The sequence below is a fragment of the Protopterus annectens genome, chromosome 13.part0 (assembly GCF_019279795.1).
Source record: "Protopterus annectens isolate FY-2018-M chromosome 13.part0, PAN1.0, whole genome shotgun sequence".
NCBI lineage: Eukaryota > Metazoa > Chordata > Ceratodontiformes > Protopteridae > Protopterus > Protopterus annectens.
Window position 1 is genome coordinate 98,156,814 of NC_056747.1, and position 16,267 is coordinate 98,173,080.

The 16,267-nt window shown below is 39.6% G+C and overlaps 1 protein-coding gene across 1 annotated transcript in view; it reads right to left on the minus strand.

The window, feature by feature from the left end:
* The window catches only part of LOC122817617 (plasmalemma vesicle associated protein), a 169,363-nt gene that overhangs the window by 136,689 nt on the left and 16,407 nt on the right, over positions 1-16,267 (minus strand). Inside the window, exon 2 of the mRNA XM_044090662.1 lies at positions 15,435-15,531. Within this exon, the coding sequence (XP_043946597.1) occupies positions 15,435-15,531 (97 nt within the window). The remainder of the gene's footprint in view (positions 1-15,434; positions 15,532-16,267) is intronic.

The window sequence follows — 16,267 nt, forward strand, 5'->3', positions numbered from 1 at the left end:
ATATATGTATATATATATATATATATATATATATATATATATATATATTATATTATATACAAAAATATATTTTTATAAAATTTATATGCATGTGTATATGTATTGGTATTTAAATATATGATATATTTATTGAATGCAGCATTTTAATATTAATTCTTTATCTCATTCTTTATTTTAGCTTTTGCTTTGTATTGTATTAAGATGTTTAACATAATCAATTGATTAATTGATTTTTTGGCGCCAAATGATGCTATAAATTGTAGTTCATTATAATTATCAAAGGTTCTGAGGAACTCTGTTGTGGACAGATGAAAGTGCTTAACCTGTATGTTCCTGTTTTTTCACAATTGTAATTTGGTGTGGAATCTTCATCTTCGTTTTGGATTAAACAGTTGTTTTTAGTGACTGCATTAGCTGTGAAGTATTCTTGCTGTTCTATTTGCTGTTCTGTTCGAGCCTGGAGTTACAGTGATCGGCTGGTTGTTATTTTGGTGTTTTGACCACACTTGTCTTTTCAGGTAAACAAAACATTCTCCTGTTACATCTCCTTTCTCTGTTTTTGGGTTTGTGTTATTACTCATGTGTTTTGTTTTCATAGATATTCAGTATGTGTTTCTTCCTTTAGTCTTCCTTCTACATCATTTAAAGCATTTCCCATATCAGTAATTCTAGTTGTTGCTCTGTCTGTTTTACATTGTTTTCTCTCATGCTTTAAGTTTTCCTGTACTCCATCTATTTTCAATGATTCTTGAAGAGTAGAAGTTACTTGTTGTATGTCCTTATTTAGTCAGGAGTTGGCATGGGAATGTTTAGAAGTGCACATATCTTTAACAATCTGGTAAGTCTTCAAAGTATTTTGACAGGAACATTTTGGAATAACTTCATGAAATTCGACAACAGCCTAATCTGTGTGTGTATTAAAATTGTTCTTTTATGATTCATTTTCTTGAGAAAATTTAAAGTTACTACAAATCTTTGAGAAAGTGCTGCTTTCACTGCGCCATCTTGGCTCCACCCCACTGATGAAATTTTGTGACAGAAAGTAACACTATTTGAAGTAATGTTCCCTTTCCTTTGTAACAGGGGTATTTATTTTCATCAAAGTTTATTTTCTGTGCAAATTAAGTATTTTAGAATAGACTTACTGATGCTTCTGTTATAATATAGTACTGAGGAATGTTGTTAATAGCTTTATGGCTCTGTATCATTCTATTAGAGAGGTACAGTACTCCAGAGAATAGAATGACAGCTTCACCACTTACATGCTTATACACTTCAGACTTTGATTGAGCATGTTAATTTTAAGTATAGATTTGTAGAGTGTTAATTGTCCTGGTCCTAAGTAGTTGAATGAAGGTAAGTTGTGTATGTATGTGCGTCTGTGAACTTACATATGTATGTGGGGGTTGGGTTGCGGCAGGCAGGTTTTGTAGAATGTGTTTCGTACACAAGTAATACTCTGTAACCTGAGTATTGAGGATTATGATCAGGTCTATGATCATAACCGGGATGTTGTGTTTGAGACATGGATGTCAAAAAATTCAATTAAGAGGTCATTCTTGCCATCAAGGTCAAGAACACACAACTTCCCAGATTTATTTTAAGCACCTGATATATTTTTTATAGTGCATGGAGCTTTACCTGGTATCATGTACTACAAATAGTTGAGAGAAGGAAAAAACTCTGGTAGTGGCTATTATTTTACAGCTTAGAAAGGCGTAACACAATAAATAGTGCAGCATCCAAGAAGCAGGATGCCAGTAAACACTTCATTTGGACTTTTTTTTAATCAGTTTTTTGTCACTGTTAGTTGCTTAATGGTGCTGTGGAGGTGCTTAATTGTTACGCAACAGTCAGACATCTGCTGGCGCTCCATGTACTACATGGAAGATTATGATCTGGTCACGGATCATAAAAGGCTTATATTCGAGACATGGATACTGAGAAATTCACTTTGAGAGAAAGATGAAAAAACACTTAGCAACAGCAGACCAATCAGTTAAAATATTCACATGAAATCTGTAGCTAATGCTGTATAGTTTATTTACAGCCAAATAACAAAACACTTTGTTGACAGTCAACAAAACAAGTAAATCCAAGGATTGTACCTAAAGAACATGGCTGAAACAAGAACACTTGATTACTAGAATCAGTTCCTTCCTTTGCACCTCAACAGACTTTGTACTCAACCTGCTTTAACACCACTACCAGAAATGGCTTGTAACACCATTTCGGTACCTTAATGGTCTGTTTACTATTTTGAAATTGTGTCTGCGTGAGAATCTCATTATGAGCCTAATACACATGTTTTGGTTCAGAATGTGCCCCCACCTACATTTAATATTAAAGGTAAACTCCCAACAACCATTTGTAAACAAACCCACCAAGATATGTGGACCTGCATGTGTACTGGATACAAAAGCTGGATTTTATAGCAAATTATATACTTCTGGATGAAGATGAGTCTATATTTCTAGGGAAAAATGTACTAGAATTGTATTTATTTATTTATTTTACATTTGTTGACTGGGCTAGTCTAAATGGATATATGACCATTTTCAGTAGAGGCCCGGGGAAAAAAGCTCCAGGAAAAAATCTACAAAAAGTAATAGTAATAGTGGATATAACCTAAAACAGTTTTACACAGCAGTAATTATAATAAAAAATCTTAGCTAAAGAAATTGTTAAAAAAAAATGTAAATTTTTTTTTTTTTTTTTAGAAGATGAACTACTCATGCTAATTGTAGGATAGATAGAATAAATGCCTATACTGATGTGCGGACAACAGGGGGCAGTCTTCTAGATATTTTTCTCTTGCAGAAATTCCAAAGTATTAAATCCAAAGATATTTGGTGAAAAAAAACACACCACCCTAAAAATGTTTGACATTGTGATATCACCACCAGGTATTTCTTCACCCTGCAGTTTAAAAAGGTGTGCAGAATTTACTTTGCTTGCACTTACAAGGCAGAGTAATTTGTACTTGCTAGATTTGTGCTCTTTCTTCCTGATTGCTTTTACATACTCAGAATTGCTCAGTAAGAGAAGGCCCGCTATGCTCCGTCTGTTTGTATAGCTGGTGGCACTGCATTTGGCATATGCATTGGCCATAATTTATCCAGTCATATTTCACTTAAGGAATTCTTGCTGAATGCATCTATCTTGCTCCAGCAAAATACTATAACAATGGCCAGTGCTGACACACACACACACACACACACACACACACACACACACACACACACACACGCACACGCACACGCACACACACACGCACACACACACAAAACCTAAAGGATCCTTTGAAAATATGGGGTTTAGCAATACAGGATACCCACAGGTAAGTTTAAACAAACAAAATCAATTTAAACGATGCAAAAAACAAGAAAATCCAAGCCAAGGCAGAAACCAGGAACCAAAACTGGATGTTAAACCACTTTAATTCCAAGTATTAAAAAGCCAGTACTGCTCAGATCACAAATACGGAAACCACACAGGTACAAGTTGAGCGCGCTTTCTCTTCGTTTAGTAACAAAGCTTCATCAGAACATATTACACTCTCAAGTGCCCTCATTTTATATACATATCAATGAGTGTTAATTGACATTAATTAACCCCTAATTACCCCTCTTGAATTGTAACCCATTAAACACCACACTAAAGACTTACAAAATAAAATATGTTCCAACAAAAGACTCTCTCGAATCTATACAACAATATCAGTGTGTATACTTGAGTTTGTTCCCCAAACAATCTACCAAATGTCATTAAAAACCATTGCTGAAGTATTTAACTTCACCAACCTTAAAAATGCAAATAATTTATGTAGGCAGTGAGTGTGAAAAACACTTCACCTAAAAGTAGCAATTATGTAAATAATCAAAATTATACACTGTGGAATGGATTGCCTAGTTACTACCCTAAAATACAATGTAATTCAACAGTGTTTTGTCATATAAAAATCTCTACTACTTACTATTATAACTTAGCTTGTCTTAATCTCAACACAATGACTTTGGTAGATTGTTTGGGGAACAAACTCAAGTATACACACTGATATTGTTGTATAGATTCGAGAGAGTCTTTTGTTGGAACATATTTTATTTTGTAAGTTTTTAGTGTGGTGTTTAATGGGTTACAATTCAAGAGGGGTAATTAGAGGTTAATTAATGCCAATTAACACTCATTGATATGTATATAAAATGAGGGCACTTGAGAATGTAATATGTTCTGAAGAAGCTTTGTTACTAAACGAAGAGAAAGCGCGCTCAACTTGTACCTCTGTGGTTTTTGTATTTGTGATCTGAGCAGTACTGGCTTTTTAATACTTGGAATTAAAGTGGTTTAACGTCCAGTTTCGGTTCCTGGTTTCTGCCTTGGCTAAGTTTAAACAAACCCACTAGCAGTTACTGTTGAATGAAGTGATGTATCCCCTCCATCTAGCTCATTTTCCCTGCTTGAAAAGAAGCTGGATAGTAGAGTTTAACATGTCACTCCTAATGACTAATTTCAAATGAAAGTTGCTGTTTTGCCTCTAAAAAAGCATCAGCTTCACAGAAGTGAAATCAAAATAGAAATACACTGTGAGAGCTATGAAATTAAAATCACTTGCAACTGACCATTATATTGAGCATGGTAGGCAGACTTAAGAAAACTAGTACCTGTGACTACTTCGGGTTGCGCACCCAGGTCTCCAAAACCCACTATATGCTGCCATGTGCTGTCTCTCCCTTACGCTGTCCACCATACTGCTGCAAACAGCCTTGACAAAAAAAACGCTTGGTCAAAGGCAAGTATCTATAAAGTCCATAATTCAAACTAATAAAACCCTTTCAATGCCGTTCTGAACTCGGGATTAAAAACTCGCAAAATTACAGCAATGGTGGTACTTGGCAAGACTGTGCTGATAATTTGAGTTGCAGAAAGTCTCAGTTTGAGCCAATGAAAGAGACTTTCTGCAGGTCAAAATCATCAGGGAAGTGCATGGTCTTTTTCTTGGAGACTCACACACAGGCACCCAGGGAGCAGCTGAATGGATTGGGTAATTGGGAGTTTTTTTTTTCCCTTATGGCTAGGCCAGGCCACCAACCAATATCAGACTCTAGGCAGCTGCCTAAATCACCTAGTGCAGGATCTGGCTCTGGTGGGAAGGTGGAGTCAAAGGAAGAAAATTTGGGACAGTTTTAAATACTACTCTAATTCATTTAAAAAATTAGCAAAACAGCAGGTTTTGCATCTATATGCATTTTCTGAACAATAAGAAGAGTGAAACTGTATTTCTGGCATATTTGACTTACTGCAATCTTTAGTGAGAAAAAGTTGATACAGGCATTTGAAAGGCAAGGGCAATCTCTAACAGATGATCAAAGTGTAACAGCACTTAGGTGTGTGTGTGTGTCTGTAACAATTGTTACACATACCCCTAAACATTATTATGATGGGGTCTCACCTGATATTGGAGTGTAATCCTGTCACTCCATGCACTGCATTGTATTTCTGCATGTTCTATAACCAGGATAGTCTATTTGTGTATGCTAAATTCATTAATGACAAATCTATTTTAGAAGCAATGTGAGGTATGCACAGAATACTGTTATTGGGCAGCACAACATGTGTTTCTTCTGTCATAAGAGTTGGCTTTAGTATTACCATAACAGGTGAGAGCATCCTGACCTGAATAGGTGAAAGTATGGTGAAACGTGGAGTAAACAATTTTTTTTATTTAATAAAGGGGCAAGACAACTGTATGCCTCTGTTTGTAGTATAGCAGCTAGAAAATATATGGTATGCAGAGTTAAATTGATCAGAATACTTTTTTGGGGACCCTAACCACCTACACTTGACCATCTAGCTAATCTTTCGTGACCCCCATGAGAACATTCATTCCATAGAATGAGACCTCAGTGGCCCATTCATTCTCAGAGTTGGGAGCTATTTGGACAATGAGCACAATCTGTGACTTGTGCAGTAGGGATAGGAATGTTGAGCATTTCCCCTGCCATTCTCACGTGTGCTCATAAGCATATGTGATAGTGAAACAGAGATTGGTGTAAGAGGTTTAGCATACTGGCTAAGGTCTATAGCTCACAGATGCAAGGTATATAGTTTGATTCTGACTTCTGATTATTGGCTAGGCGTGTAATAATCTGCAGACTGATAGGCTAGTATTTACCGATAAACCGATAAACCTATGAGAAGTGAGGAAAGAACTCATAGTGACTTAAATAGCATCTCTGTGCAACTCTGGAAGAGCATGCCCACAAGTAGGCTAACCCACCTCTACCCCCCACCCCCATTATGGAGAGGTGAGCAGGTTCTCTCTCTTATTTCTTCTTCTCCCTATTCTAGCCCTAAAAAGCACCTGAGCTGCTACTCTAGTCAGGTGGGTCTAGACAGGTCTTTAATCCTTTACATCAAAGTAGCTGGCTACTAAGGTTTGACATTTCTACCACCAACTGCACAGTCACACAGCATCAGTACTGATTTCCTATGGAAAGTAGTGATCAGGGATCTTATGCAAAAATAAATGTCTGTCTGTCTATCTATCTATCTGTCTATCTATCTATCCGTCTATCTGTCTGTCTGTCTATCTATCACAAGAGGAGTGGTTCCTGGTCCAGAAATTGTAGCTACTGGCCGTTTGGGCAGTTTTTTCCCCATCTCTTTCAACTTTCTGGTTTAAAAGCCACACCTGCGCTGTTTCCCCACCTTTCCTATTACTAGCCTAGTCCAGATACAGAGTTGCTGTATCCAGGACTGTTGGTAAGTTTCTGAGCCCCGCAAGCCTTTCTGTGTTGGAGGGAAGCCTTCTAGCTTATCAGTGGGAGTGGTAAGAACTAGGTAGCCTATCTACCACAAGAGGAGTGGTTCTGGCCCAGAAATTGTAGTTTATTAGCCGTTTGGGCAGTTTTTTTCCATCTCTCTCAACTTTCTGGTTTAAAGCCCGTGTTTGCGCTTGATCCCCACCTTTCCCGTAACTAGTCTAGTCCAGGTACAGATTTGCTGTATCTAGGACTGTTTGTAAGCTTCTGAGTCCCCCCAAGCCTTTGTGTTGGAGTGCAGCCTTCTAGTTTATCAGTGGGAGTGGTAAGTACTAGGTAGCCTGTCTACCACAAGAGGAGTGATTCTTGGCCCAGGAATTGTAGTTTATTGATCATTCGGGAAATTGTCCATCTCTTTCAACTTTGTGGTTTAAAAGACCACATCTGCGCTTGTTTCCCATCTTTCCTGTAACTAACCTACTGGAAAGCACTAGAAAACCTTAAACTGATACAAGCCTTCTAGCTTAAAAGAGAGACTTCGGAGTGATTATCAGTTTTCTGTATTTTCTTGCTGTACTTAACTGTTTTCTGCCTAAACACTAATTTTTCCAGCACTTGTGATTTAAAATCTTGTTTTTTTTTTCACATATTGTACTTATTTGACTGCCTGCCCTTTTAAAAAGTTGTTTTTTATTTAAATAAATGGTTTAACTGTTGTAGGCTACACACTAAAGTGCGATAGCCTTTTCTGATCACTTGTAGTCGTTTAAAGCTGTTTTAAGTGTACTTTTTACTGTTTTTACCTTATCTTTTCCAAAAAAAAAAATTCTTGTTTCCTGCCTTTTTAAGCTAGTATAGTCCAGTTTTCAGGCTAGTGCTGAATTCAGGGCTGTGCTACAAGTTTCTGATTTGCCCATACCTTACTTGGATAGAGGGAAGTTTCTCTGTTCACCTGTGAGAGAGGGGAACTTTGAGCAGCCATCTATCCCTGGAGGTGTGGTTCCAGCCCAGAAGTTAGTAGTTTAAATACCGCGTTTTCACGGTTTTGTGCACTGGGCAGCACTGGTTAGCTAGGGTTGAATTATTCCTGGCTCCACTAAGTCTCCTCTTCAGGTTTTTCACTTGAAACTAGTCTAACTCTCAACCTAAGCACTCAAAAAGCATCCTACAGTCCAGCACTTGCTCAGACCTAACAGCAATCACTAATATACCCCAACACTTGACTGCCCAGCAGGGTAAGGCTCTTTATCCACCCCTCACCAACCAAGCGACTAAGCAGCTCACCCTACTATTCAGGCATGACCAAAGGGCAACTTCAGGTGTACTCTCCAGTCCAGCTGGTGAATCTGGGTATCCTGAGGCAATGTTACAACTGCCTCATGTACACAGACAGCCCTCTCCTCCTACCACAAAACACTAGCATATGCGAGAGATGCAATTATACAGCTAAACTGGAGGCTAAGGTCTCTCCACCCAAGACTGAAACAGACAGTCATGAGGAGAAGGTTAACAATTGCACCACACCTCCAACCTCACAGAGACCTACTAAACCAGCACTGGCAAAAAATACACATAAATACGCAAAATCATACTTGGAGGCTCTAAATAAAAACCTGCAAAAGCATCAGGGAGCTCCAAAGCAGACACCCCAAAACCTGCACCTCCTGTCATAAACCAGACAGCACATAAAAACACAAAATCAATGTGCCACACAATCACAGCCCTTAAGGCGAAATAACATACCTAACACACTAGTAATAGGCAACTCAATAGTCAAGCACACTGATTCTCCACTCACTAGGCTGGACAAAGAGAAGGTTACTATTAGCTGCCTATCGGGAGCCAGAATCCGCCACATAACACAAGCACTCAGGTCACTCCAGAAAAAGTACAAATATGAGACTGTCATTGTTAATGTTGGTGTGAATGACCTGAAATGTACCTCCCTGGACTACATGAAGAGAGACATGGAAGAGCTCTCTGATCATGTAGCCCAGGCGGGTATGACCCTGACCCTGAGTAGCATCCTGCCCTCACCAAGAAGGATACCTCAGTATAAAGAAAAAAATGATCAGTTTCAACAATTGGCTAAGCTTCTGGTGTCATTCAAAGGGGATCCAGTGTCTGTCAGCCTGGGATGACATGCTCGACAAGCCGTGTTGCTTCACGAGAGACTGCTTGCACTTGTCACCCCTTGACATTTGAATACTGGCCAAGGCTCTTGCTGCCCCCATAGTGCCTTTTTTAGGCAAGGCTCAAAATTCAAACCCACCACTGTAAACAGCACAAGTAAAAAAATGAGGGTTATACTACTCAACGCCAGGAGTTTAAATCTCAAAATGCATGCGCTCGAAGCACTCCTAAGTATGGAGAACGTCAACATCTGTGCAGTAACTGAAACCTGGTTCAAGGCTCCAGAGAGCAGTCCAGCACTACTGGGATACAACTCATAACACACATTTTGGCCACAGAATACAGACTGAAACACAAAAGGAGGGGGTGTATCCATATTCATCAAGGATACTCACACCTCCAGGTTAGTGGCACAGCATGATAACCTCTGAGATCATCCATGTGCAACTAACATAGGGCAAATCTGCAATGCAAATTGTGGCCTGCTACAGATCACCCTCCATGACCCAGGACCACCACTCCGCCTTTCTGCAGACACTGGAAAACATGAAGATCCTACTGAACACCCTGATATTGGGTGATTTCAATTACGCAACCATTAACTGGGAAAACTACTTGAGTATAAACTCCCAGGCTCAGCACTTCCTGGAATTTGTCAACTCAAATGCCCTGGATCAGCTGGTCAATGCCGCTACCAGAGGCCGCAACATATTGGACCTGGTCATCACCATCACTGGTGTTCCGTACCAGAGGTCAACCCATCACTGTTTAGAGCAGACCATAAACTAATCACCCTGGATGTCCACACCCCACCACCACCCCCAACCAAGGAAACCACAGTGCAAAACTTTTCTAAAGCAAACTTCACCTAACTTAAGGCAGAGGTGATAAGTTTCACAGCCCCCACGCTAAAGGATAACACTGCCCAAGATGCAGAATCCTTTACAATTGCACTATATGAGCACCTACAAGGATGCATGGATCGTGCCATCCCTAGCAAGACCAAGACTCACTCCCCTAAGAGAAGGAAACCAGTCTGGTGGACCCCTGCCATAAACAGGTTATACAAAAGAAGGAGGAAACTAGTTCAGAAAAAAAGCAAATCCTAAGAAGGAAAGACAACTCTGATCAGTATCAGTAAGAAACTAAGGTCCCTCATAAAATCATCCAAGGGTAACTCCAAAAGATAAATAGCCAAGGATTCAAAAGATAACCACAAAGCCTTCTTTAGCTATGTCAAGAATCTAAGTGGCAACTCGCAGATAGTGCAAAATAGCACAAAATATACTGAACCTATTGATATTGCCAACATCCTGGCAGATATTCAGTGCAAACTTCACCTCCCCCTCACCTTCAAAAGGGCCCACAGCAATACCGGAAAAGTGTAGTGTACCAGAAATCACAGAAGTACAGGTGAAAACAGCCCTTTCAAAAGCTAAAATCACAGCATTAATGGGGCCAGATGGTGTCCGAGGCTGCATCTTGCACGAACTAACTCCCCACCTAAACACGCTGTTCAACCTCAGCCTCTCCACAGGCTATGTGCCCATTGAATGGCGCACATCACCGGTTATTCCACTCCACAAAGGAGGGGCCATAACTGACCCTGGTAACTATCGCCCTATAAGCCTGACTAGCCTGGTCTGCAAGGCTATGGAGCGCATCATCATGGAACTCATTAACAAAGACATTGGGAGCCTCCAAACACTTGACCCAACACAGTTCGGCTTTGTTAAGGGCAGATCATGTCTACTATACCTGGTTGACTTCTTCGAGACAGTCACCAAGGCCATAGAGGAGGGAAAGGTGGCTCACACAGCCTACCTTGATTTCGCCAAGGCGTTTGACACCATTCCTCACTCAGATATTATAGAAAAACTCACCAGCCTGAACATAAACCCCTACATCACAAGATGGGGTGCCAACTGGCTTACAGACAGAACTCACATGGTAAGAATAGCGGGCTCCAGGTCTGACTCTAAATAAGTCACAAGTGGTGTCCCGTAAGGCTCAGTTCTGGGACCCCTACTGTTCGGCATATATTTTTCAGATGTACAGGCAAACACAGGAGGACTATGGCTAGCCAAGTTCGCCAATGACTGCAAACTGGGAACCATAATTGACTCTCCGGCTGACACGGACATCCTTCAAAAAGGCCTTACTGAGACAGACACCCGGTGTCAAAGTCATGGCCTCAAGCTAAATGCCAAAAAATGCATAGTCATCCCGTTTGGGAAAAACAAAACACCCATGAATTACCACATAGGCGGCAGCCCCCTTAATACAGAAGAGGTAATAAGAGATCTGGGGACCCAGGTAGATAGTAATCTCTCGTTTGACAATCATACTGCCAAAGTAGTTAGGAAATCCTTCTATGTGGCTCATCTAATTACTAAGGGGTTCCATCTAGAAATAAAGAGGTTATAGTGCCCCTCTACTCGTCACTCATCAGACCCATCATAGAGTACAATGCCCCCATTTGGGATATACCTCACAAGATACCTCCAACAGCTGGAAAGACCACAAAAGCACCTCACCAAGAGGATTACTGGCCTCAAACATATGTCCTATGCAGCCTGACTGAAAAAACTCCAGCTGTACTCAGTGGCATATCGCTTACTCAGAGGTGATCTCTGCCTGACTTACAAAGCCACGTCCAACTCAGAACTGATGGGCATGCTCCACCTAAAGAAATCCAAGTCACTGCAAGCCACGCACTCTAGTGAGCTAAACCTCGCCACAACAATAAGTAGAACATGCTGGAGGAATAGATTACTGTCACAGAGACTCCCCATGCTTTGGAACAAAATTCCTAACTACATTAGGCAGAGCCCCTCACTAACACTCTTCAAGAGAAGCCTTGATGAGTGGATGGGTAACAGAAAATACACCCCTGGTATCACTTTATTGGCTCTGCTTGACAGAGGCTCAGTTAATTAATCAATGGGGGTGTCGAAAGCCGACACACTCTGGCTAGGCTTAAAAATGCCCTCTGGCAGATAGCCTAGTACCTACCTATGAACCTTACAAGACACCTGCAACAGCTGGAAAGACCACAGAAGTACCTCACCAAGAGGATCACTGGCCTCAAACAGATGCCCTATGCAGCTTGACTGAAGAAATTACAGCTGTACTCAGTTGCATACTGCCTACTCAGAGGTGATCTCTGCCTGACATACAAGGCCATGTCCAACCCAGAACTGATGGACATGCTCCACCTAAAGAAAACCTTATGCCCACGAGCCACACGCTCTACGGATCTCAACCTCACCACAACAATAAATAGGATGTGCTGGAGGGATAGAATCCTGTTCCAGAGACTTCCCTTGCTTTGGAACAAGATCCCAATCTATATTAGGCAGAGCTCCTCGCTAACACTCTTCAAAAGAAATCTTGATGAGTGGATGGGAAACAAAGTTTACCTTGGGGATCACTTTAGTGGCTCTGCTGGACATAGGCACAGGGAACTAATCTAAGGGGGTGTTGAAAGCCAACACATTCTGGCTAGGCTTATAAATGCCTTTGGGCAAATAGCCTAGTACCTACCTATGAACCTATAAAGTCTACTGGTTCCAAACCCATCCAACCCAAGTTCAATAAGTGGTTAAGAGAAGGGAAAAAAGCAACTATTTCCACTGTGAAATTGTATAAGGCAAAATACTGGAATGAAACTTGCAATGGGGATTAGAGGAGCAGGGACTGTTGTGGCAAAGTATATTTTGCTCCTATTACTTTTTTTTAACACGGGTCCCTTTGAAATCCAGAAAGAGTAAACAGGGCCTCAAGTAAAAGGGGTAGAGTTGTACAGGATAGGGAAACAGGATGTTGGGGTAAGTAGACTGAGGCAAAAATGAGAGGATATATCTGACCATAAGAGGAATATGCATAGATGGTATTGTAGGTAAACATATTGAAAGTGTCCAACTCTGGGGAAAGTACTGGTTCTAAAAAGGAGAGGGTGATAGGTTCATGGTGGCTAGAAAGAGGACAAAAATGGAGGCTTTTACGGAAGGAGAGGAAGTGATTGCTACATTATGAGCAGAATGTGTGAGTCACTGGGATAAATGAGAGGAACAGATGCAAAAAATGACGAGGGATGCAGGTAATAGCTTAGAAGCAAGGTATGTTGGGTATGAATGCCACAAAGGAAGTGTTCAGAGGTTGGTACTGCAACCTTTGTAGAAGGAAGGCAATGTCTGGGATGCTTGAAGATTCTTCTGCATTGTAGAGGAAGACTTGTTTCAACCAAATATATCTGGCACTGAGGGGACAGCATAGGTGGGAGAGATGGTCCACACATGAGTTAGTGGAACAGCTTGGGAAGCAGTAAGAGAGGCTAGGAAGATGAATAACACCTTTACGAGCAAAAGGATATTTGAGGAAATTTAATAGGTGAAAATTGTAACTTTATGGGAACTAAAGATGAAGGATCCGAAAGTATGCAAAGGAAGGAGTGTTGTGCTGGCTTTTTTTAAGAGTAGACCTCCATTAAGAGTGCAAGGACAATAGACATAGGTATTCTGATTAGATGTGTTTGGGAAGTTTGGAGATGTTTGGTAAGGGAGGAGAGGGACTGGGAGGTAAAATGATGTGGAAAAGCAGGCAGGGAAGAGAGAACTTGTATCTTTATATGACCAAGCTTTAATGAAAAGATCCTGTTTTGGCCTTCCTGAAGACACATAAAGGAATTATGGGATAATACTGGGACAAGATTATAAGTGTTAAATCTAGAATTAAGTTGTATGAGAGGAATGAAACTGTATTACAGATGTCAAAATGCATTAAATAAAATTATGGAAGCATTCAATTTTTCTGTACTACCCAAAGTTGGGCTTACCCCCCCTCCATATTTTCATTATACATAATACGATGGATACAGAAAAACTGGTACTGGCTTTCTAAAATGTAAATAAGGATGCATGGAGGGCAAAGAAGTATCTATCTGGACTGATAAGGCAAGATTAGAATGGCTACTACTGTCAGGAAGAAACCAGCAGGGATTAGAAAGGAGCTGAAGCATATAAATAAGATTGTGAACTCCTTAGGAATTGCATAGGAAAAGTAATAAAAGGGTTGAGCGAGATAAAATGGAAGCAGTGCTTGGGAAGATTATGGGACAGTTTGAGAGAGTATCAAAAGGTGAAAGGGAAGTGAATAGATGAACTGGAGAAGGGAGTATAATTGTATGTACACAGAAGGTTGATGTGTAGGGGATAAGGGATGGATAGACAATTTAGGGCTTGAGCCATTACTGAGTCCCCTTCACCATCATGAAATCAGCGAAGCAGGGATAGTTAGATTGCAGTCTGGGGTGGGCAATAGATAGGAACAAAGCTAAGGTTAATGGAGGTAAAAAGTGAATGGTGCAAAACAAAGAATATGGTTCAGAAGATGACATGGGAGAATGGAATGAGGGAGGATGTAAGGAGGAGAAGCAAAGCTAAATATCTGGACATCTGGTGATTAGTCTGTGAAAATGTTTTGCAAGGAAGTAAGACAGGTTGATAAGACACAAAGGTAGGGGAATAAAATGCTCAGAGTCAGAGATCTAAACATCTGCGCCTATCCTGGTGTAGGAATATATTTCCATTATCTAGCTGACGATGCTTAAATTTATGTAAATGATGTGTTAAATTTATGTAAATGATGTGTTAATGTGCCAAAATGCAGGAAATGGATAGCTGGTGAAATTTGTTAAACAACCTTACTGTAATGTCTGATGTTTAAAGTGCTTTGCTGGGATAAACTGGTGTCTAAAGTTATAATGTGCTGTGCTGGGATAAACTAGTTCTGCTTCTGTTGTTGCATTCCTTGGAACAATTTAGAGAAATGAAAATGTATACAGTGTACTCTATTCAAATATTTAATGAAAGCGTTTAAAGAAAAAATACTTTGGCCATTTTTTTTCTGGGTTTGTACTTGGGAGTAACTGCTCTTAGCAATTAACATTGTTTTGCCAAATAACTCCTCTAAACGTGGTATGTTTTCCTCTGACATACTGTAATGACCCTGAAGTATCCATGTGTCCCTTCAGTGTGTAATCTTTTCTGTTTTGTGGATACTCCTGAAAAGTCCTGTAAATACCTAAGTGGGTTAACATTCAACAAAAATAAAAAAAAATGCAGATAAAGTTATCCCACTGGGACATTAAAATGTTCACTTTTTCAAAGGTAAGTTGAAATAGATTATCCTTGGATAAAAGCTGAAAAAGTTTGTCAACATTCTGGGTGAAACTTTATTACTGACCTACTATAGGGATAATCCATACCTGGCTCAGTGTCCCCTTTTCTGGTAAACCTCTGTGAACTGCTAAGATTTGTTTTCATCTAAGTGGTCAACTAAACCATCTTCTCCAAACATCTTGTTCACAGCTTTCTTTATAGAAATGCCTTACACTTATTGGTACTGAAGATCAATGACAAAAACTCTGCACATTATTCAAATAATTGACTATCAGTATCCAGTGAGGTCCTTCAGTTAATTACATTCCTGGACACATTGCTTATCAACAGTTTCCCCTGTACTGCTCCTGGTACTTACCTTCGCAAGTCTGATCCTTTTGCTTTATAGTCATGATACAGTCTTTTGTCCTATCGAATGCTGTTGCCAGTGTGATTAATTTTTTCTTATTATCTGCCTGTAGGGAAAATGATTTAAAGATTATTGAATTAATTTCATAAAAAAAAATCACACTGTATTTGAAAATACTTTCCTAAAATGCAGAAATATGTACAGAATTAAGAATGACTAAAGAGTTGTGGCTCTGATTCCTTTATCTGTATCCACATAGGAACCTTTGCCATGTTTAAACTACCATCATGCTTTGCTGTAGCCATATTGGACACTTTTACTGCAGAGTCTCCGTATCAAATACTGGAAGCAGACTCTGATTTGTTCTGATAAAGTGCATTTTATTAAAGAAAGACATTTCATGTCTTTGTCTTTCATTATTAATATATGTCAACACTTCTTCAATAGTTAATATTTCAACAGATTTAACTTTACTTACATTTTCTCATTTGAAGAGGTTGCATTTGTTGAAGTGTGTTAGTTTTATGTACTATTAATAGGAAACATTTGTATTGCTCATGTTCTTTTTCTGTATTGCGTGTTAGATATGTCAGTCCTATTGGACTATGTTTTGTGTATTGCTACTTGGTGCTACATATAGTAACTTGTTTCTTTGTAATGTAATTATGGTTTTGTCACTTAAATATGCAAATAGTGTTCACCCAAGAATCAAGCAGAACATTGAATATATTCAAAGATTTGAGTGCCTAATATCTAAGAGAAGTCCCCACTATAAGAATTTGCTGATTAATAAAGCTTCTGTTAGTTTTTTTTTTTTTTTTTAACTGGGACTTAAATAAAGC